The sequence below is a fragment of the Strigops habroptila genome, chromosome Z (genome assembly GCF_004027225.2).
Source record: "Strigops habroptila isolate Jane chromosome Z, bStrHab1.2.pri, whole genome shotgun sequence".
NCBI lineage: Eukaryota > Metazoa > Chordata > Aves > Psittaciformes > Psittacidae > Strigops > Strigops habroptila.
This window is the reverse complement of record NC_044302.2, coordinates 31238296-31260803: the sequence shown is the minus strand read 5'-3', so window position 1 is coordinate 31260803 and position 22508 is coordinate 31238296. Positions and strand designations below refer to the sequence as shown.

Here is a 22508-nt window from a genome sequence, read left to right as displayed (position 1 = left end):
GTACATTTGTCTCTTTCAAAGGTCCCTAATTCAGGTAACTATGTTTTCTTTAATTTGCAGCCTCAGCTAAGCCAGAAGGGCTTTAAAAGCAGCCTTCCTGTATCTGAAGGGGCCCTACAGGGATGCTGGAGAGGGCCTCTTCATCAGGAACTGTAGTGGTAGGACAAGGGGTAATGGGTTCAAACTTAAGGGAAGTTCAGGTTAGGTATAAGGAAGAAGTTCTTCCCTGTGAGGGTGGTGAGGCACTGGCACAGGTTGCCCAGGGAAGCTGTGGCTGCCCCATCCCTGGCAGTGTTCAAGGCCAGGTTAGACGGGGCTTGGAGCAACCTGCTCTAGTGGAAGGTGTCCCTGCCTGTGGCAAGGGGTTGGAACTGGGTGATCTTAAGATCCTTTCCAGCCCAAACCAGTCTGTGATTCTATGATTCTGTGTTAGTAAGCAGTTTTTGTGGTGGTGGTTTTTTTTTTGTTGGATTGTTTTCCAGATCAAATACTATTTATCCTTACTTTAAAACCTCTATATAGTCTCACATCATTAGCTGTGTTTCAATTTAGTTCCTTGGGATTTAAAATAAAATACAAGTGTTTTAGTTTCTGTTCAGCATACTAGACATTAAAGTGATACTGTCACGTAGGAATTAGCCTATGTTAAAATAGAATCATAGAATTGTTTAGGTTGGAAAAGACCATTAAAGTCATGGAGTCCAACCATTACCCCAGCACTGCCAAGGCCACCACTGAGCCATGTCACTGAGGGCCCATCTATGCAGTTTGTGAACACTTCCAGGGACGGTGATTCCACCCCTGCCCTGGGCAGCCTATTCCAATGCCTGAGTGCCCTTCTGGGAAAGAAATTGTTCCTAATAGCCAGTCTAAACCTCCCTTGGCACTGCTTGAGGCCATTTCTTCTTGTCCTACCCCTTGTTCCTAAGGAGCAGAGACCAGCCGCCTCCTGGCTCCATCCTCCTTCCAGGTAGCTGTAGAGAGCGATAAGGTCCCCCCTGAGCCTTCTCTTCTCCAGACTGAACCCCCCAGTTCCCTCAACCGTTCCTCATCACACTTGTGCTCCAGGCCCTTCACCAGCTCCATTGCCCTTCTCTCGACCCGCTTCAGCACCTCAATGTCTCTCTTGTAGTGAGGGGCCCAGAACTGAACAGTTTGAGTTTCCAGTTTCAGTGACTCTCAGTGTGACTTATTAGTATCAGTAGGGAGTGAACTTTATACATCATTATCTCTGCCATTTGAATTTTGATTACATGTCTGTTCTGTTGGTTGTTGTGAGCTCTTAGGAGCAGGAGTATTTGATTTCTGATTCGAAAGTACAGGGGAAGGAAGGGAAATATAATAAAGCAATTCTCAGTTTACATTGTCACTACACATCTTTAACCACAGATGTAGGTAACTAGCTACCCATGTTGCAGTACCTGTAAGATTTTGTGGAGCATGTATTTGTTGTTCTCATAAGATACATTTGAACTTTATTGTCTTTTTTAGGTGTGTGGTGTGCATGTGTGATTTTGAGTCAAGGCAGCTACTTCGAGTCTTACCCTGTAACCATGAATTCCATGCCAAGTGTGTTGATAAATGGCTAAAGGTAAGGAAAAAATAAATAAATAAATACCTATTGGACCGGAATTTTATGTTCGAGGGAGGATATTTTGCTGTTACACTTTATCTTGATTCATTTTTCTAATGCTTAGGCTAGAAATGCCAACAGAGTGGAAGCACTGTATGCTTATGATTTTTTTAATAACAATTGATGAAGAATGATTCTTTATAATCTTTGACTCAAGGAAGAATGAATATGAAGAGAATTATTTTCTTTGATCTGTTTTCTATTTGCGCAAAGCAGTAACTGAATTCAAGTAATATTTGAAATTAAGGAAGACTTGAAAACAGAACAGTAACATAGTACAGGAATTATGAATTAGAGCCACCATCATCACAGAAACTGTTTTACGTGTTCTGCATAGCAAGAAGCATAAAATGAACACTTAATACCTTCCTCCTCCATATTGTTATTAATGTTACGTTGTGGGGCAAATGTGTTATGTGTGTATGTATATATGTTATGCATATATACATATATATAGAAATGTAATTTATGCAAATAGAAATTACAGTATTACAAAACTATGGCATAACCTTCCAAGAGAATTTGAGTGGAAAAGATCTAGAACCAGGACAGCCAAGCAGGAGGAGAGAGAAAATAGCAGCAGCCCAGAAGGTGCGAAGAACAGGAAATACAAATAAGTTCATGGTGATAGATGGACATCTCTACAAGCTGCATTAGCCAGATCTACTCTCAGCAAGGTATTGATTCCCATCTTGCATCAGCTTTTTTAGGTATTTTGCCCTGTTCAGCTTTAGTTTAATCTGTGTGTAGTCTGTTGTGTAGAACATTTGAAACTGCAATGACCTTATGTTAATACAGGATACAGTCCCTAGAGAATGACAAATGGTGTCTGTTGTTTTAGAAAAACCCTTGCCTTTATGGCTTCATAAAAGCCAGAAAACACATATCTTGGGCATACACTAAAATGTGCAGGGAATGAAAAAAAAACAAGTTGGTATTGACAGCATTCTTTTGACTAACAAGATACCTAGAAAAATTAGAAGGATTTTGAAGACTGGGATATGAAATGGAAGAGAAGCCCAAGAAAGTGGGTCAGTATTCAAGAACCACCTCCTCCAAGCTCAGGAGCAATGTGTCCTGACAAAGAGGAAGTCAGGCAAGAACACTAGGAGGCCTGTGTGGAGGAACAAGGCGCTCCTGAAGAAAATGCAGTTTTATACTTCTTACAGTATAAAAAAAGAGGCCTACAGAGGACAGAAGGAAGTTCAACAAGGTCAAGTGAAAGGTCCTGCCCCTGGGTCAGGGCAGTCCCAAGCACAAACGCAGACTGGATGGAGCAGCCCTGAGGAGGAGGATTTGGGGGTGTTGGGTGACAAGAAGCTCCCCATGACCTGGGCTCAGTGTGCACTTGAGCCCAGAACCACCCCCGTGTGCTGGGCTGCACCCCCAGAGCGTGAGCAGCAGGTCGAGGGAGGGGATTCTCCCCCTCTGCTGTGCTCTGGGGAGACCCCCGCTGCAGTCCTGATCCAGCTCTGGGGCAACAACGCAAGAGGGACGTCGAGCTGTTGGAGCAAGTCCAGAGGAGGCCACGGAGATGCTGCGAGGGCTGGAGCAGCTCTGCTCTGGAGACAGGCTGAGAGAGCTGGGCTGCTTCAGCCTGGAGAAGAGAAAGCTCCAGGGACACCTTAGAGCTGCTGCCAGTGCCTAAAGAGGCCAGAAGTAAAGCTGGAGAGGGGCTTTTGACAAGGGCCTGTAGGGACAGGACAAGGGGCAATGGCTGTAACCTGACAGAGGGGAGACTGAGATGAGCTCTTAGGCAGAAGTTCTTCCCTGTGAGGGTGGTGAGGCCCTGGCACAGGGTGCCCAGAGAAGCTGTGGCTGCCCCATCCCTGGCAGTGCTCAAGGCCAGGTTGGACGGGGCTTGGAGCAACCTGCTCTAGTGGAAGGTGTCCCTGCCCATGGCCAGGGGCTGGAACTGGATGAGCTTTAAGGTTCCTTCCAGCCCAAACCAGTCTGTGATTCTATGACAAACTGTTAGTATTAGAGTGTCAGCTAGGTGAAGCAATGAATTGAACAATGCACAATCTAAACCTAAAGGGGTGCAGTTATACCCATCTAAAACTGCCTGTCTTGGCAACATGTGTACCAGAGCTGGATGCAAGGTAAGCTAGACAAGGTTGAAGCATTGTAGTGTAGGATTGCTGAAGCAATATATTTAAAATATGTGGTTTAGGTACATTGGTACGAAGATGGTGTATAGAAATAAATATTATTTTGCTTTGCAGACTATAACAAATTACTTGTAACACCAGCCTATTTTAGTTACAGCCTCTGTCTAAACTTGCTTACAGTTAAGCAAGTACGTGGCTTGTTGATGCATGAAAGGTTTGATTTGCCCTATGAACCACCTTCTTAGGTAATGTGAGCAAGTGAAAGGAGGTGTTCTTTCACAATGCATTAGGTTTGCTCACTTTAATTTATGCTTTCCTAAAGCAAGGCTAAAGACTTGTGAGAGAAGATGTAATACAGTGGAGGAAACAGAATGAACAAGAGAGAGGTTGTCCTTTTGCCTTTCATAGTACCGTCAGCTGTTAAATTTCACAGCCTTTGGTTATTTGTTAATATCCTAGATCCTTTAATTAACTGTAAATACACCAGAAATCTGTTCTTTTGTAAAGTAAGGGTTAGTCATCATTTCAAAGGACAGCTTAGTAACTTGACCTGTCGTCACCCTGAGGGTTTAAAACCAGAGAACAAGACAACTTGCCTTTGTATTTCACATTCTTAAGGAAATGCTGTACATAATATATGGGAAAAAGACGCTAACACCAAAATAGAGCAATGGTTTTTAGAGCATTCTAGTAGCCCTACAGATTCATTATTCTAAATGTGGTTCACTTTAGTCATGTTTCCATAATTAATTGGGTTAATTCATTGTGCAGCTCTCTTCTTACAGTATAAAATGTAAGTTGCCTGACAGAGTGGCTAGTTAGAATATAACTAGTCAATGTAATAGTCAATATAACAGTATTATGTCCATCTTACTCCTCTTTTTGCACCAAAGAGTCATGTTAAATGCCAGGAAGGAGCAATAAATTCCATGAAAGGCACCAGAATGCAACTGTATTTAAAACTGGTGTTCATGTAGGATCTTGAGTAGTTACTCAAAAGGCAGTGCTGCAGTGTCTATAGTTTTATCCTGACACAGTGGATTAATTTCTATCAGTTCTTGTCAAGAAATTACTCCCACTGAATGCTCTGTTTCATGCTACAAGTGGTAGATACTTCATTATTTATCTAAGCAAATACCTCTTGATTCATTATTCTATTGAATTTTGAAGAACATGCCTTTCTATTTGAAAAATTATATTAGCTGCATTATATAGGGGATAATGTGAACACAAAGTAGTGACCAAGTAATGGCATCATCCTGAAGTAATTTCAGAACTGCTAGTGAAAGAGCCAGAAAAGAATTTTGAATTGATTCTCCAGTTCATGCTTTACAGAAAATATGAAGTAATAACTACAATATAAACTATACAACAATAACAGTAGTAACTGACAGCAAAAATACACCCTCATTTTAACTTGCATCACTAAATAATGGTTTTCAGTAATAACATGTTACTTTTATTGGAATTTATTGTTTGGGTTTGAGGTTTGTGGCAGTGGTTTCTGAAGTCTGGCCTGCAGAGCCATATTTCTGATGCTCTCACTTGTATCTTCTTTGAAAACTTTGGCCACGTTAGAAAAAACTGGAGTTGACAGTGGTTAGTCCTGCAGTTCCGGGGACTGTAAAAATACGGGATTTGGGGCAGGGAACAGTTCTCTTCTCTCAGCCCTCCATTAAGGAAATGTTTTATCAAAGGTGTTACATATTTGTTTGGGTCTTTTTCTCACCATTTGGTAAAATGAAATTAGCCTGTATTTGAAAAGGGAGATGAAAAGGCAGAAATACTTTCCCTGTAGCTTAAGGAATGCTACTTCTCATCTGCCTTATCTTTTTAAGGAAGCTATAAAAGTAAAGGGGTCACAGGACATATTTTCAGTGAGTGCTTTGCTCAGTTTAGCCCTGATGGTGTGTGTCACCAGAATACCTGTTCCGTCAGGTCGTCTTCTCCCTCCTCCTCCTTCCCCTGCCCTTTCTCTTCACCAAAACCTTTTCACTTTTCCCCTGGTCTGCTTTCAGCTTTGACCAAGTCTATATGGTAAGTTTCTGTGAGAATAACTGAGTGAGCAGGGTACAAAGAGACGTGATCTTTGATCAGTAGAGCTTGTGACAGCGTGACACCCTCATATAGGACATTGATTTGCACCCCACATCTGGTTTTGGTGGGTTTCTCTGCAGCACATAGTAATCTTCTAAGTTGCATCCACCTGATTGCAATATACTGTAGCTATGAATCTGCATTAATATACCCACCATCACTTACGTGAAGCCTCATTTGCTCTTTTGCTTTAACTTTAAAGATAAAAGGCATCTTTTTTTTGTATACAGAATTTTGAATTGGCAAACTTAATCATACCTTAATCATGTTTTTGTTTTGAGTACTCTTGAGTAGCTTTTCAGTGCTCACAGATGTCAGTGTCATGTATAGATCACCTCAACAGTGTGTGCCACTGCAGTAAACCCTCTTCTGTTTCTGCATTCACAGGCAAATCGGACCTGCCCAATTTGTAGAGCTGATGCTTCGGAAGTGCACCGTGATTCAGAATGACCGATCTAAGAGCACAAACCTGGTTTGGGTGTTTCTGTCACGTGTATATACGAACTATCTATTGAACTTACCCATATGGCTTCCAGCCTACCCTTTACATGAAAGGGTCAATGGACCTTACTTTGCACTGTGTGACTTAATCAATTATAAAGCTTATAACTAGTCTTCACAGTTATGGGATTGTTATACTAACAGAGTGAGTGGAACTCCAAAGATTTTTATTTTTGGGTTGGTTTGGTTGGTTGGGTTTTTTTAGCTTAATTTTGTGTGTGCACTAACATTCCCTGGTTTTTGTGTGATCATTCCGAGTGTTGCTGCGAGATTACTGTGGACGTGATCTTTTAGCATGTGCTTTTATACAAAAAAAAAAAGAACAAAAAAAAAAAAGTGGTAGCTCCAGACCATATAGCAATCTACCTTATATAGAGCCTTCAGATACTGTGAGTGGGAATGGATGGTGTGAGTGTGCATTTGCTTATGAGAGGGTCTGCGGTGCGTGCTTGTGACTGAGTGTGCACGTGTGTCTGAGAACCTATATACCAGCATGTACTGAGAACGTATGTGTGTAGTAATAATTATGCTGCAATGTATAATCTTGTGTGTTATTTAAACAGTACTAGTACTGTACACTGGTTCCTTTCCTTGTGTTTGCAGTTGCACACTGAATGCAATGGGTGCAGCAATTACAGACATTTAGTATTTCCTCTCCAATGTACTTACAGGTATAAAGACCTTTCTACCTACTACTCCAACAGCTGTTATGCTTCCCCTTCATTGGAGGCTTTAAATGTGTACCACTAAAGAGCGCAGTGATTGTTCATACATGAGTGACCTTGGGGTTATTAGCGTACGTTTAAAAGTCTGGATTTTTAAACGGCTGATTTACAAGTTATTTTATCAATATAAAGTTGCAATATCGCACAAATCATTTAGCAATATTAATATTTTCAGTTGCTAATATGACTATCAATGCTTTTATCTTCTCCTTTTAAATTTTTCCAGCTGGGTTGCCAGTTATGTGCTTCCTTCATGAAAGGAAGCAGAAAGGACTGAGGGTCTTACGCAACAGCTCTTCACTTTTGGCCATTGTACTTGCTAAGAACGTAATCTTTTAGCTTATAAACATTGGCTTTAATCACATACATTCTTTGTCATTTACAAGGGAGTTTGTATATGACTAAAATAACTTGTAAAAGGTTACAGTTTTATTTCTGCAACTTTGTGAATAAAATAAAACTTTTTTAGCATTTTCTCAGAGAAGTAGAAATTCTTATTTCCTTCATTGTACCACAGGAGAAGGTGGGTTTTGGTCACTAACTGCAGAATTCAGTTGCTATGATGCTGCTTCTTGCTCTTCCTTATTTCATGATGAGTGTACTGTGAAGAGGGAACTCCCTTAGTTTTTGCAATGAAGTTTCCAAAGCACTCCACTGTAGGAGAAAATTGGAACAGCACCTTCTAGGACAGTGCTGTGAAACAGGAGGTGATAACTTCTGTTCGGGTGCTCTGAATGATCTTTCATTTGGGGTATTGCAAAAAAATATAATAGCTTCCTTTATAACATTCAGACTGTGAACATCATCAGTATGTTCTAGCAAAATATTTAGGTCTGCCTATACCATAGTTACTCAAAGGATGCACTTTTTGTGACAAAATTCCTAAATACAGTGTCATTGCTTGGGTTGCAGCACTACAAGTGGCACAGTCAGCAATATTGCTGCATCTTGCTGCCAGACTCAGCTTTATGTCCATTCTTGATAATTTCTGATGCTTTTTTATGCTGCTATGCTTTAGTATTAGGTATAATTCAAACAGCATTGGATTTTCTCCATGCTGATTTCCCTCTTTGAAGATTCTACAGACCAGCCACAGCTCTTGGTGCAGATAAAGTGAAAGCACAATTTTGCCCTATTTCAGATGCTCTTCCTTCTGTTTAGTTATGCAGGTAGTTCTCAGATCCGGTGAGTCTTTCCATACCTGTCCATACTTAAAAACACTAAATAAATAAAAACACTGTTACTTCAGAGTATTACAATTTCTCCCATATTCCAGTGGTGTTAAAGAACAGGCTTTTCACAGTAACACCTAGCAGGTTAAATTACATGTAATAGAATTTATTTTTTTAACAAATATAAAATCATGTTGTTTAAGAAGCATAAGCCACATGTCTTACAAAACTCGGGCTCTTTTATAGTACTGCAAAAGAGAAAGTTCCGTGTGTATAACATACACACATAACAGCATAACACGACTGTGCTCGGTAGTCAGTTCAAAGCATGGAAAGAGGCCACTTGTTCTAAGCTAAATACAGGTGAACAAGACACATTTTTCTGAGGCCAAGGGAAAGTGGTCCTCTCTCTGGAATTGGAGAAATCCTGATGTGTGATGTCCCTTGTTCCCCAGTAAAACCCTGTGAGGTGGTGGGAGATGGAGGGTCCAAGCTGGTAAAGCCCTGAAATAAATCATTGCACTCTCATGGCTCATCTCTCCTGGAAGGGTCCTGTGGTTTGTGTGGGACTCCTGCAGGTGCTCGTGGACTTGGTTCCTGTGGCTGGTGTGTGCGAGCGGCAGCACGTGGGGATGTTCAGGACAGCGCAGGAAGTGACGGCCGCGTCCTCCTGCTGCGGAGGGAGGGGGGTGCGCGTCCAGCTGCTGCGCGCATCTGTGTGCGGTGCCGCAGCCTGACACCGTGCCTGGCAGCCCCCAAACTCAGCAACGCTGTTCTGGTGTTTGTTGCCTTTCTGCCATCAGCTGGCTCCTTCTTCCCAATGAAAACAAGAAAAACTGTAACATGTTTGCTTTATCATATTGTCACTGCTGTGGAGTTGTTTTTGTTTCATAAACTGTCAGTTTGACATTCTGGTGGATATCAAGGCCTACAGATAATTCCAATGTCTCATTTTGTGGCTTTACAAAAAAAAAAAAAAAAGCCTTTTTGTTGTATGCCATTTTGTACAGGCTCCTGAATGTGATTTCACAGCTGTTATTACATTATGTAATGCTTGGGATGAGATTTACCAACTTTTTTATTGTAGACAACACATTTTTGACTGAGTTATCTTTGGGCCTTTGTAAAAGCTGTGTTGTTTTCCTTTGGTACATCGTTACCTCATTTTCCTACGTGTGTTTCAGATTTGCTAATGATTATGATCGCTTATGGGTTTTGTTGGAATTGTATTTTGTCAAGTGTTTTCTTTAAATCATATGCTATTGTATCATTTAACATGTAGTATTAAATGTATTATAAATATCTGTAACCAAATCATTTGAAGGCTTGATAAATTTTTAACAAAATTTGTACATTTTTTATGAGAGTTACTAGTAATGCTTTACTAGGTAGTGCAATGAATTTTTATTTTTAATCCCTGTGCCCAATTTTGGAGTTGAGAGAGTTGTTCAGTAATAAATGTATGATGTACACTTACACAGCTCTGTCCTGTTCTTTCTCTTAGGAAGAGCTGCACTCTCATGGTGCAGTGAGAGGTGTTTCCTCTCGTTGCTCTCATTGTCTGTGCATGATCAGACAACTCTAGGTATTGGCCACAGACACATGTGGCAGGGAGAAGTTTTGCCACCTTAACCATAGTGCACGACAGATCTTTTTAATCCTCTTTGGGAGATCATAAGAAAACTATATGAAACATTGTGTCATATTGTTGAAAGTGTGAAATAACTAATTCATAGAACTCAAAGCCTTGCCTAAAACATCAGCTTTCTGAAGATGTTACAAGTCAAAAGTAAACGTGCAGGAACAGAGGCACTCCTTAGACTTACTGTTTGCACTGTCTCTCTGCTGAAGATGCGTGTGTTACACTTTGCAATGCCCTAACGATGGTGAAAAAGGCATCCTGAGTAGAGGATGAAGCTGAATTCTAAATGAAATTGAGTTTCATTAGCCAGGGCCACACGAATCTGGTGGTGAAACAACAAGTTGGTTGGTTTTGGTTTTAATGAGATAATGTAAATTATGTTGTCGAAGTAGTTATTTAAAAGGTTTTCATTTGCACAGCTTCCTCAATAGCTGGTGTTGGTGGTGCTCAGACCCATTTTAAGACCCATTGGTGTTGGTGATGCTTGTAGAGCCTCAGTGACAATGGTGGAACATGACAGTCCCGGTGACTGGTTAGAGCCGATGCCAGCAAGGCCCTGAGAGCAGAGCAGGGCTTCCTCGTGAATAGCTTACAATAGCTCAAGTTGGAAGTGGCCTGTAAGGTTCATTGAGTCCTACTCCCTGCTCCTCTCAGGACTACCTAAAACTAAACTATAAGGCTAAGAATCTTGCTCAGATGCTCCTTGAACTCTGAAGGGCTTGGTGCTGGGACCACTTCCCTGGGGAGCCTGTTCCAGTGACAAACCTGTTCTCAGTGAAGAACCTTTTCCTTATGCCCAGTCTGAACTTCCCCTGATGCAGCTTCATTCCATTTCCTTGTGTCCTGTCGCTGGTCACCAGAGAGAGCAGATCAGCACCTCCTCCTCTGCTGCCCCTCTTGAGAAAGCTGTAGACTGTCATGAGGTGACCCCTCAACCTTCCCTTCTCTAAGCTGAACAGACCAAGTGACCTCAGCTGCTTCTTGGAAGTCTTGCCCTTGGTATCGTTCACCATCAGGGTCGCCCTCCTCTGGACACTAATAGTTTGATGTCCTTATATTGAGGCACGCAGAACTGCACCCAGGACTTGAGACGAGGCCACGCCAGTGCCATGCAGGGTGGCCAGTCACCTCCGTCAACCAGCTAGCTGTGCTGTGCTTGATGCAGCCCAGGGTACAGCTGCCCTTTTGGCTGCCAGGGCACACTGCTGGCTCACATTCAACTTGCCATCAACCCAAACCCCAGATCTCTTTCCACGGAGCTGCTTCCCAGGCTCACACTTCCCAGTTTCTGTGTATAACCAGGATTACTCCATCCCAGGGGGAGAACTGGGCACTTTCTCTCACTAAATTGCCTATGGTTAGCGATTGCCCAGCTCTCTGGTCTACCCAGGTCAATTTGTAAGGCCTCTCTACCCACGAGGGATACCACAGCTCTTGGTTAGCAGAGAACTTAATGTGTATTCGACATATCCTGGTGATTCTTACAGGGTAAACATGACAAGGTGAAAACAAATTAAACATGCAAATAGACTGAATATTGATGATCTGCAGATGTCTCATAAATTCTATGTCTATTTTCTGTGTATTTTCATGGTCTGTTAGTCATGGTATGTATTCAATATTACACGTATAGTTCGGGCCATCTGCAGCCAAGTAATGTAAATTGAAACTGGGAGGAAGCTTGTGTGATATGAGCAGTAGGGAACCTAACATACATGTAGCCAAAGCTACAACCTTGTTCTTCAGTTCAACAGAATAAATACTGACAGAGAAAAGTAATTATGTATTAATTATTGATACTGAACACTAGAGAGGGAGAAGTGCTGTAGGCTAAGGAACAGTGTCTGTCCAAAAGCTAATGGATGCAAGTTATGTGCCTGTGTGTGTATGTTTTGGAGACAAATTAGAAAGAAGTGTCCCAAACAGCTTTCCAACTACACTAGTGAGATTAAGAAACTCTTTTAATAACTTAAATTTATGAAAGGGTTTATGTGACATTGTTTCTTGTGATTACAAAGAGTTGACCTTAGTGAGGTCTCAGGAAAATGATGTTCAGATTTTGGAACAATAATAAAGTCTTCAAAGAAGTCCTCCTCCTCTTTCCCCTGAACAGAGCAGTGGAATTTTATATTGAGAGCTGCTTTCTGTAATGATGTCAGATATGGGCAGTCAAAATACAGTGCTGCCAATTTTCAGGAAATGCAAGTAGGAATAAGATACTTAGACTGCTGAAAAGGGCTGGCTTTTCATGTTACTATTTTCTCCACCACAACAACCCATCCATTGGACCAGATGCGCTGCATCTGAGGGTGCCTAGAGAGCTGGCCTTTATGAAACTGCTCTCTATCAAATTAGAAATCTCACAGGCTGGGAGAGGTCCCAAGCAACTGGAGAATGTCAAACCTTCCACCAGCCTTCAGAAAACACTGGATTGATGCTCAAAGAAACTACAGGTCGGTCACGCTCACTTTGATTTTTGGGAATGTTATAGAGCAACTCCTCTCAAGGCATATTACTTTGCACATCAAAGAGGAGGTGGTGGCTGGGAGCTGTTGGCGTGGATTTACCAAATGTAAATCACGCAGATCATGTCTGCCTCTACCATGCTTTTTGTGATAAAGCAGCTGGATTTGTGCCTGAAGGGAGAGTGGAGATGCCCTTTTTCCGGACTGTGGCAAGGCTTTCAGCACTGTTTGCTACAGTATTACATCCAGGTCGTGTGGGTGGAGAATAAGATGGATAGAAAACTGGTTGGATGGTCTCTTCTCCCAAGTAATAATGGCTAGGAGAAGAGGAAACGGCCTCAAGCTGTGCCAGGGGAGGTTTAGGCTGGATATTAGGGACAATTTCTTCCCCAGAAGGGTGTTCAGGCATTGGAACAGGCTGCCCAGGGCAGTGGTGGAATCACCGTCCCTGGAAGCCTTCACAAACTGCATAGATGGGCCCTTAGAGACATGGGCTAGTGGTGGCCTTGGTAGTGCTGCAGAATGGTTGGACTTGATGATCTTAAAGGTCTTTTCCAACCTGATTGATTCTGTGATTCTATGACTCTTGCATCCAGATAATATATACAAACATTAAAGAGGACCGGCTATAAAACTGAGCCCTGTAGAACTAGTGACAAGATGAACGCAAGCAAAGCTGACATCAGCTTAGCTGCTGCCTCTGTACCAGGATTTTGTCCCTTTCCCTCTGAATGCTATTCCCTGGCAGCTCCAGCAAATGTGTATATGCTGCAAACAACTTCTGAGGTGCAACACTGGCCTGTGCGAGATTCTGGGCACCAGGTTAATCACAGGCAGCAGCCAAATCCAATTCCTGTGAGCTCTGCTGGGTTAGGCAGTGTTCCCAGCAACAGAAAACTGATCTTTCTGGCAACAGGATTCATCTAAACTGGCCATGTACTGTGCATACAAACTACACGGTTTGTACTGTGTAAGGAGCATGTTTTGTGGTCTGCCACAGTGTTTATCGCCTGTCTTCATACGGGAGGAGCTCTAGCCTCTGGTCATCCTCTTGGTCTCCTCTTGACTTTCTCAAACAGCTCCATGTTCTTCTTACATTGGGGACACCAGAACTGCACACAGTGCTCATTCTGGGGCAGCAGGCAGAAGTTATTTTTGCAAGAACTCCATGCCTGAAGCAAGACATATTATCTGTCCTAACCCGTTAAGAAAAGAACTCATGATATGCTTTGGTAAATGTTTCCCAGGGTATCAGAAACCTGGAGCACACACAGGATTTGCTAAAGCTGATTAAGGAGGATATTTCTTGGGAATCCATGTGTACCAAAGCCTGCCTTCCTGGAGATTGCCTCAGAAGTGGGTTTTGGCAGTTAATCTCTCCAAAGTGAGCACATAACTTTGCTTCTGATGGGTTTTGCATCCCTCTTAATGACAACGGGAATCTCAGCAAGAGCTTCAGAAACACAGCTGGGTCTGTTGCTGACGTATGACAGCTTGGTTGCTTGAATTTCTGCTCTCAGTTCATGGACTGTTAAGTAGGTGGCTCTATAGAAAGGAGAAATGGGAAGATATGGAAAGGAGAAATGGAAAGATATCAAAACGGAAAGAAACATTTTGATCTTGTTTTAGGACCACAGCACAAAATCTTCAGCAGCACAGTAAGTTCTACATACCCCTGTCCCTTCTCCCCTTTGCCTTCCCCCATCCCAGCACAGTGCTGCTCCTTAGCAGTGGCAGAGTCACTGGTTATTGCTGAGCTGAACCAGTTTCCTGGCAGTTGTGGCAATGAGAGCACAGCACAGACACAGCTAAGGACAGTGCTGCTGCCAAGTTATCTCCTTGTGACTCTACAGCGTGCAGACAGCTCTGCCTTTCTGCCACATGGTTCACCTCGTCCAACTCTCTGACCAATTCAGGGCTGACCAAAAGTTAAAGCATGTTGTTAAGGCCATTGTCCAAATGCCTCTTCAACACTGACAGGTTTGGGGCATCCACCACCTCTCTAGGGAGCCTGTTCCAGTGTTTGACAATCCTCTCTGTAAAGAAATGTTTCCTAATGTTTCCTGAATCTCCTCTGATGCAGTTTGAACCATTCCCACAATTTAGACTTGTGTCCGGTGCTCCTCTGTCCTCTGGTGCAGAATCCAGAATTTGGACCTGTTAAATTTCATCCCATTCATTCATTCCCAAATGCTCCAACTTATCTAGATTCCCCCTCAAGGCCTCTTATACCTTGAGAGAGTCAACAGCATCTCTGTTCAGTATCATCAGCAAACTTGCTAATGGTGCATTCAACTCCAGGCTGTTGATTCAAACACTGGACAGCCCTGGCCCTAGAACTGAGCCCTGAGGAACACCACTGGTGACTAGTGGCCAGCCAAATGTAGCCCCATTTACTACAACCCTTTGAGTCCTGCCCTTCAGCCAGTCCACCACCCAGTGCACCATGAATCTGCTGATCTCACAGTTGGACAACTTGTCCAGGATGCTCTGAGGGACGGTATCAAAAGCCTTACTGAAATCTAGAACAACTACATCCACCACCTTCCCTTCATCCCCTACATGGCTGACCTTATCCTAGAGGGATATCAAATTAATTAAGAAGGACTTTCCCTTTGTGAGCCCATGCTGACTGTGCCTGGGGATTGCATTGTCCTTTAAATGCCAGTATAACCTCTTCCATAATTTTTCCAAGTACTGAGGTCAGACTAACAGGTCTGTTGTTTTCTATGCCTTTCTTCACACCCTTGCTGTAAATTGGAATAACACTGGCCAGCTTCAAGTCAGCAGAGACCTCCCCAGACTCCCAAGACCTCTGGCGGATGATGGAGAAGGGTTCTGCTGTAACATCCACCAGTTCCTTCAGTGCTCTGGGATGAATCCCATCAGGCCACATGGACTTGCGAACGTTCAACTGATATAAACTGGTTCTGTGCAGCGTCCACAAATGGAAAGTCACTGTTCCTGCAGTCATGGTCCTCCAGCTCAGAGGACTGGGCAGCCCAAGGTCTATCATCAGTATTAAAGACTGTGGCACAAAAAGAATGGATTGCCTTTGCCTTTCTTCATCTCTATTTGTCAGAGATACTTTGCTTTTCAGTGTTTTAAAACATGTGTGTTGAAGGAGTTTGCCAGTACACAACCAACTCAAAAACACTACAAGAAAAGATAAAGTTTTCATAATGTCCTAATTCTGAGACTTTTTTAATGCATGCTATCTTTCCACAATGTTGCAGAAAGCGTAGTTTGAAAAGTATATGTTTGAGAGTATACCTTGCTAAAGATTAGCAAGAAATGTATGCATCAATACATTTCTGATAGCCTAGAATGATTTCCCATATTTTTAGATGAAATAGTGAGCAATTAAGCCACAGAAGAATTCCTGCTTTCATTTACTCAATGAAAACACTAGAACACAAAGTATATCCACTGCCAGCACAATGAGGACCATCAAAATGATATTGTTTTTCAGGAAAATAAAACTTGAACATGAAAACTGAACTGATGTAGCAGTAGTAAGACATTTTTCTAATCTACAGTAAAAACAGATTACTGGAAATATGCGGACACATACAAAAGATTCCTGAAAGTTTGCTTGACTCAGCATAATGTAGGGCTTCCCTGCATGATCCCTCTGCAAAGGGTTAATGCTGATTGCTTAGGCGGGCTGCTGACGCAGGGGAGCAGATTCTGCTGACTTGTCTCTGTGCCAAAATCGGAAGCGAGCAGGGTTTAGTAACCTGGGTCCGCTTTGACACTGTCTGTAAAAGATCTGCTGACATCTGCTGGCTTAGTGCTGCAGAGATTTCAGCACAAGCTACCAAAAGTAGTTGTAGCCCAAGAGGTGATATTTTGACTAGTGATTCTGTTTGCTGTGAGCAGTTACTCTGTGTCGCCCTTGTGACGTGACATCAACCAGGCAGTATGTGAGAATCTTCCTTGGTGCTTTCAGCAAATCCTAGCTGTGGATGCTAAAGGAGATGAGAACCGTTGGGCAAGGTCCATCAGCCTGTTCATGCCTGGATCCAAGAGTGTGCAAAATCAACTGGAAGGACACCCCCTGTGCTCCTGAATGCAGGACATGGGGTCAGCATGCTGTGCACTGGGTATGCGTCCTGTGAGCCTGATTGGAGCTAGGAGTCTCATCTCTTACAGATCCTTGCCTTTACAGCATTTTTGCTTGAGGGAGTTGGGGCATGCAGGCAATCCCTAAGGGCATGTTTTAAGAGTTGGTTCCTCAGGGTGAATGACATGGGTGACTTGACAGTGCTGCAGACACAGTGTCTCCACTGCTCGGAAGCAGCTCTTTCATTTACCTGTGTAAGGAAAGTAATGCTTAGCCAGAAATGCTTGGGATTGGCGTAAGTATTTGCATATGATCAGTGTCATGAGGGAGTGAGTGCTTGACATGAGGTGTTTTACAAGCAAAGAAGAAAGATTTGGTTTTGCTTTGTGGTCTTGCCAGTCTTTGCTGCAGTAAGCTGGTACCTGTGTGAGCAGATGCTCTGGACTGGTTCCCAGCTACAGATCTGGACACTGGTAACAGCTACAGCTCTGGAGCTGGCTTGTCTGGTATTCACCGAGAGGCTCTGTTGCAACACTAATGCACGGAGAGCACGGTGCAGCATTGCCTGGGTCTTTGACCGTACTAATGACAAAAATGCATCCCCAAGTGCACCAGGACTGTTCAAGCTGCTGGACAGAGGACAGCCCATTTCAGAGGGCTGTGAGGGAGAAGCTGTGGGGCTACACACAGCAGAACATTAACTGTGCTGCTCAGTGCATCTCAGTGCACACGACAAGTATCACAGGTAATGTGCTTACCAGCCAAGCCGACAGTGTTTGTTGTTGCAGGCATTCAGACTACAGCATCACTGTGGTGACGGTGAGGTATTTCTGACTGGTCTCTTGTACAGTGGGAAGCATCCTGAACATCCACTGGGTTTTGACTCTAGGCAGAGCCTCCCACTGGTTCTCTGAATAAAACTACTTGGTTAGCTGCCCTTCAGCTGCTCAGTCCATGAGTATGTAGTCTTGAAGTGCACAGTGCCACACATTTAAGGATGAAAATGCTGTTTTCACAATAGGGTTCTCTGTTCCTTATGAAGGTGGTACTAATATGCACAGCTTTCCAAATCTTATCAGTTTAACCACCAGGAGCAGGTGAAGTGTGAAAATCCTTGTGTTCATCACTACTGACCTTAATAATCCTCATAAACTGAACGTTTCAGTGACATACTTCTTTGTATGGAAAGCCAGATGGACACTGATGTCTGTTTTTTACAGATGTTGTCATGAAAGTGCTTTATTTTGTTTCGTTGCTGTGCAGGAGCTCATGACATTGCGCTTGGAGGATCTAAAGGAGACAATAGAGAAGCTGGTAACAGAAGGAGCATAGAACAGGCTGATGTGAAGGTGAACTGTGGTTTGCTTCTCCACTGGATGGTCATTTTCCAAGGAGGCACATTTTGCTTTCTCTGTAGCTATTCAAAGACCCAGGGAGCTACTGCTTCTCAGGAAAAGAGTGTATTCCCTTTATCCATCACAACATATTGCTATCAAAAGGAGAGAAGACGGAAAGAGTCTCCAAAGGCCTGGCTCTCACTCCCTGATCAGCCAAACACCTCTGGAAGAACAATGTTGGAATTTTTTGTGCAGATGAATAGTAAATAGCCCCAGCTACAGATGTTGTTACAGCTTCTCTGATGTAAGCTGCATTGCACTGAACTGCATTAGTGAATAGTCTGACTTCAGAGTTGAGTAAACACAACAGCTCTGTTGGTTCTGTCTCAAGAACAGGAATGTATGCTAAGCTCCACCTCATTTATAGATCATGAAATGGCTTTTGCTTTAAGCAGGATCTCTAAGTACATCTGTTACAGAAAATCAGTAAGAACTGGTGGGAACTCTGTAGAAGTTTGGGACATTGTGGTTTGATGTCCTCTTGTTTTGGAGGTTTTCTTTTCCTAGCCCCTCCCTGTAAATAGCTTGCTTTAAAAGAAGGCAAATTGTTGCTACTGAAGGACCAGGCCTGCTGCTTTTAGCAGTTAGTACCTGACCCTGTCACATTCTGGCTGAAAACAGCATTTTCTGCATAACTAAGAGTCTTGGAACCTGCCCTCAAGCTTTTCCATCCAGGACATCAGCAGGTAAAACCTGGATGCACTCCCTTAAAGGGCAAGCACCTGTTTCTCAAGAGATCCTTCAAATCAGTAAAATTCAACCAAAACATGACCTTGAAAGCCTGGGAGATAAATGCCTGAAATGCTTATAGTCTGTTGAGTATGGGGGGGTGCTCTTCTGCTTCATCTATAGGCACATGCCATTATGAGCAAAAGGCAGCTGTCAGTAACTGAGCTCCAGTTACTTCTTCGGAAAGAAGGGAGTCTGGCACAAAACTTCATTGATGGAAAGACTCAGCAAGCCCTGGAAGCACATGACCAGTAGCTGGATGCCTGTCGAGAGAAGCTTGCAGCCCTGGAGGCCTTCTCACGTCAGACCAGACAAATACAGCAGCACACTGATCCTGTTCAGTTGCTGGAGGTGGTATTGTATGGTCTCTTTCTACCTCTTACCCTCACAGTACCTGGGAAATTGCTGTAGTCTGTAGATCCTTCTGCATGTAAGTAGCATCTTTCTCACTGCTTTTTAATCTTCTTTCTGTTGGTATTTTGGTGAACCAGTTTGGTTCCTGATTTTTGAGCTGTTAGGTGTTCCTGCTGTGGCATTGATTTCAGGTCTGTATGAAATTCATAATAATTTTAAACATATATGGAAGATAGTTATATGAGTCTCTTAATCTTGAAGACAAATGCTGTATTAGGTCTTCCTTTGTGCAGTGTAATATGAAGGTCTGGGGAAGGGCAGTCCTCTTGGAAGCCTTAGGAGGAAGCTTAAATTGTCTCATTTCTTTAATAGAAAGAGATCCTGATCAGCCTGAGCAATAGCCATGATTTTACTGGAGGGGGCAGTGCTTTTCTTTTTGCCTACAGATAAATTTCATTTTCTCTTTCCTAATGACATTGACCTCTTTGGGAAGGTCATGTGCTTATGCCCTGACAGAAGCCAAAGGATTCCATTCTTCATGTGAAGGCCTGTGGTGCGTTTTTACATCCTCGCACTGTAGCAGACTTGGGAGTTTCCATTGTTGTGAGTGGCCTTGGCATTCCGCTGTGTGTGCTAGCAACATATCTCCATACAGGAAACAGCTCTTCGTGGTTTTGGAGAGATTTTGTGTGTGGGAGGTTGGATTTTATTCTTTAGATTGCTTTTAAAACATAGTGATTTAATTTTTCCACTGTTGTGATTTCTCACAAAGGGTCCTAGTCAAGGGGTTAAACTCATTTCCGTCCTGGAGGGCCCTGCTCTAACCACAACTACTGGGTTCTTGTCTGCCACAGCCCCTGCTCTGCCGGCAGGAGGAGCTAACGGGCAGGCTCACGAGCTAATCGGCCGACTGGACACAGCGAGACTTTTCTGTTGCGGTCTTTACCTAGTGGTGGAGCTGTCCTTGCTCTGTGGGGTGTGGGATCTGGGCGAGATCCTCTCTGTCCTGCCCTGTGTATTTCACCTACGAGAAAAAACAGATGTGCCTATTAAACCTATGTCCTTTAGGTACCCGACACTGGTTTCGTCAGGCTTGACAGAAAGAGTGAAGGAGGTTGTTTAAGGATGCCAGATCGTATTTTCAAAGGGAGCATTGGGGTTATTTCTAGAAAATGAAAACAGAAAGCACACACCATCACAGTAAATTATTGAGGTATAGGAAAGGAAAACCTTTGTGAAACATGTAGCAATTCAATATTGAAGTTGTAGGACAGTGTTTTCAGAGAAAAATCTCCTCTTCAAAGTCCTGTAGCTTTTTGACCTGCCCTGTGTGACTATGTCATTTCAAACTTGTTCAGTTTCATGAGAGATTTCTTTTTCTCCTGGCTTTGTGCAGCTCTCACTGCTCATTTCTTACCCAGCTGTACTCCTCTTCTCATTTGTGCACCACGCAGTGCTGACATACATTTTTGTCTTTTACTGGCCTGCTTTAAAGCATATGAACTTCAAAGCATTGGTGCACACAAATAGTGCAGTGCTTTCTAATAAAAATGTCAGGTTTTCCCTCGCAAAATTGCAGGTTCCAAGACACTGCAGGCTGTGGGGTCGTTTGCAGGTTTTTTTATACCTTGGACTTCTTTCAACAATCATGGTAAATGTAGTGAGTGTGTCTGGTTTTTGACTGCAGATGCAGGATCACCAACCTGGGAGTATGACAGCCTTCACCTGAGGCTGAAACTGTCTGATGACTGACTCGCAGTAAGCTGTAGGAGGATGTTCTACGCTTGTGGTCCCCAGAGATTCAATAAGTTACGGCAAGTGCTAAGGAGGGATGCCTTCCTCTCTGGGAGCCATTACTGGGAAGTGGAACTGCTCCACACTGGAGCAGGATGGTGGGTTGTTGCAGCCTACCCTTCCACCAGCAGGAAAGGAGACTCCGAAACCTGCCAATGGGGCTGGACAGAGCATCCTGGTGCTTTAACAAGTTTGAGTTCAAATACTGGGCATTTCACCAGGGAGAGAGAATTCCCATCCCCATAGAAGATGATCCCAATCACATTGGCGTTTTTCTGGATTATGAAGCAGGAATCCTTTCATTCTCCATCAGCGATGGCATGGCTCACCTGAACACCTTCCACTGCAGGTTCATGGAACTCGTGTATCCAGCCCTGAGGCTCTGAGAAGGATCCATCAGGATATGCAAACTAATGTAAGGAACCCAGCAAAGTAATGCCTACTGTTACATGCTGCTTCTATGAAAGCCACTTCAGCGGTGATGGGCATGGACAGATCTCTGACATATGAAAGTCCTGTGATGCAGTTAAGTTCAAAACCAACTAATTTTTAATATATATGCATTTTTCAATGGGGGAAGGTGATCCAGCTTTATAAATTATGCCAATGTACCACCTAAAGTGCCATATACAGTATGTTTTATATGTTTTTAAACTTGCAAAATGGAAAAGTCTGGTTGAAAGAAGCAAATTACAACTCGGATTTGAACATAGAATCATAGAATCATAGAATCGTAAGGGTTGGAAAGGACCTTAAGATCATCTAGTTCCAACCCCCCTGCCATGGGCAGGGACACCTTGCCCTAAACCACATGGTCCAAGGCTCTGTCCAACCTGGCCTTGAACACTGCCAGGGATGGAGCATCCACAACCTCCCTGGGCAACCCATTCCAGTGCTTCACCACCCTCACTGTAAAGAACTTCTTCCTTATATCTAGTCTAAACTTCCCGTTTAAGTTTGAAGCCATTACCCCTTGTCCTACCACTACAGTCCCTAAGGAAGAGTCCTTCCTCAGCATCCTTATAGACCCCCTTCAGATACTGGAAGGCTGCTATGAGGTCTCCAAGCAGCTTCTGTTCTTCAGGCTGAACAGCCCCTACTCTCTCAGCCTGCCTTCATACGGGAGGTGCTCCAGCCCTCTTATCATCCTCGTGGCCCTCCTCTGGACTCGCCCCAACAGCTCCATGTCCTTTTTACGTTGAGGACACCAGAACTGCACACAGTACTCTAAGTGAGGTCTCAAAAGAGCAGAGTAGAGGGGCAGGATCACCTCCTTCGACCTGCTGGTCACGGTTCTTTTGATGCAGCTCAGGATACGTTTGGCTTTCTGGGCTGTGAGCGCACACTGAAGCCGGGTCATGTTAAGTTTCTCATCGACCAACACCCCCAAGTCCTTCTCCGCAGGGCTGCTCTGAATCTCTTCTCCACCCAACCTGTAGCAGTGCCTGGGGTTGCCCCGACCCAGGTGTAGGACCTTGCACTTGGCTTGGTTAAACTTCATAACATTGGCATCGGCCCACCTTACAAGCGTGTCAAGGTCCCTCTGGATGGCATCCCTTCCCTCCAGCGTGTCAACCGAACCACACAGCTTGGTGTCATCGGCAATCTTGCTGAGGGCGCACTCAATCCCACTGTCCATGTCGCTGACAAAGATGTTGAACAGGACCGGTCCCAACACCAATCCCTGAGGGACACCACTCGTTACAGGTTTCCAACTGGACATCGAGCCATTTACCACAACTCTTTGCATGTGGCCATCGAGCCAGTTCTTTATCCACCAAGTGGTCCATCCATCAAATTGGTATCTCTCCAATTTAGAGAC

At 43.5% G+C, this 22508-nt stretch overlaps 2 protein-coding genes across 6 annotated transcripts in view; both read left to right on the top strand.

Annotated features, from left to right (window-relative positions):
* The window catches only part of RNF38 (ring finger protein 38), an 81091-nt gene extending 71376 nt beyond the window's left edge, over window positions 1-9715 (top strand). For all 5 annotated transcript variants that reach the window (XM_030470856.2, XM_030470857.1, XM_030470859.1 and 2 more), the window contains 2 exons: window positions 1492-1591; window positions 6229-9715. In XM_030470856.2, coding sequence (XP_030326716.1) covers window positions 1492-1591; window positions 6229-6291 — 163 coding nt within the window. In that variant the 3' untranslated portion in view covers window positions 6292-9715. The remainder of the gene's footprint in view (window positions 1-1491; window positions 1592-6228) is intronic.
* On the top strand, window positions 8767-21291 carry TRIM14 (tripartite motif containing 14). Its single transcript, XM_030512754.1, is given in 5 exon segments — window positions 8767-8962; window positions 17676-17761; window positions 18662-18902; window positions 20472-20849; window positions 20852-21291. Coding segments are annotated over 5 exon segments (1155 nt in total). The 3' UTR covers window positions 21106-21291.
* The last annotated feature ends 1217 nt before the right edge of the window (window positions 21292-22508 follow it).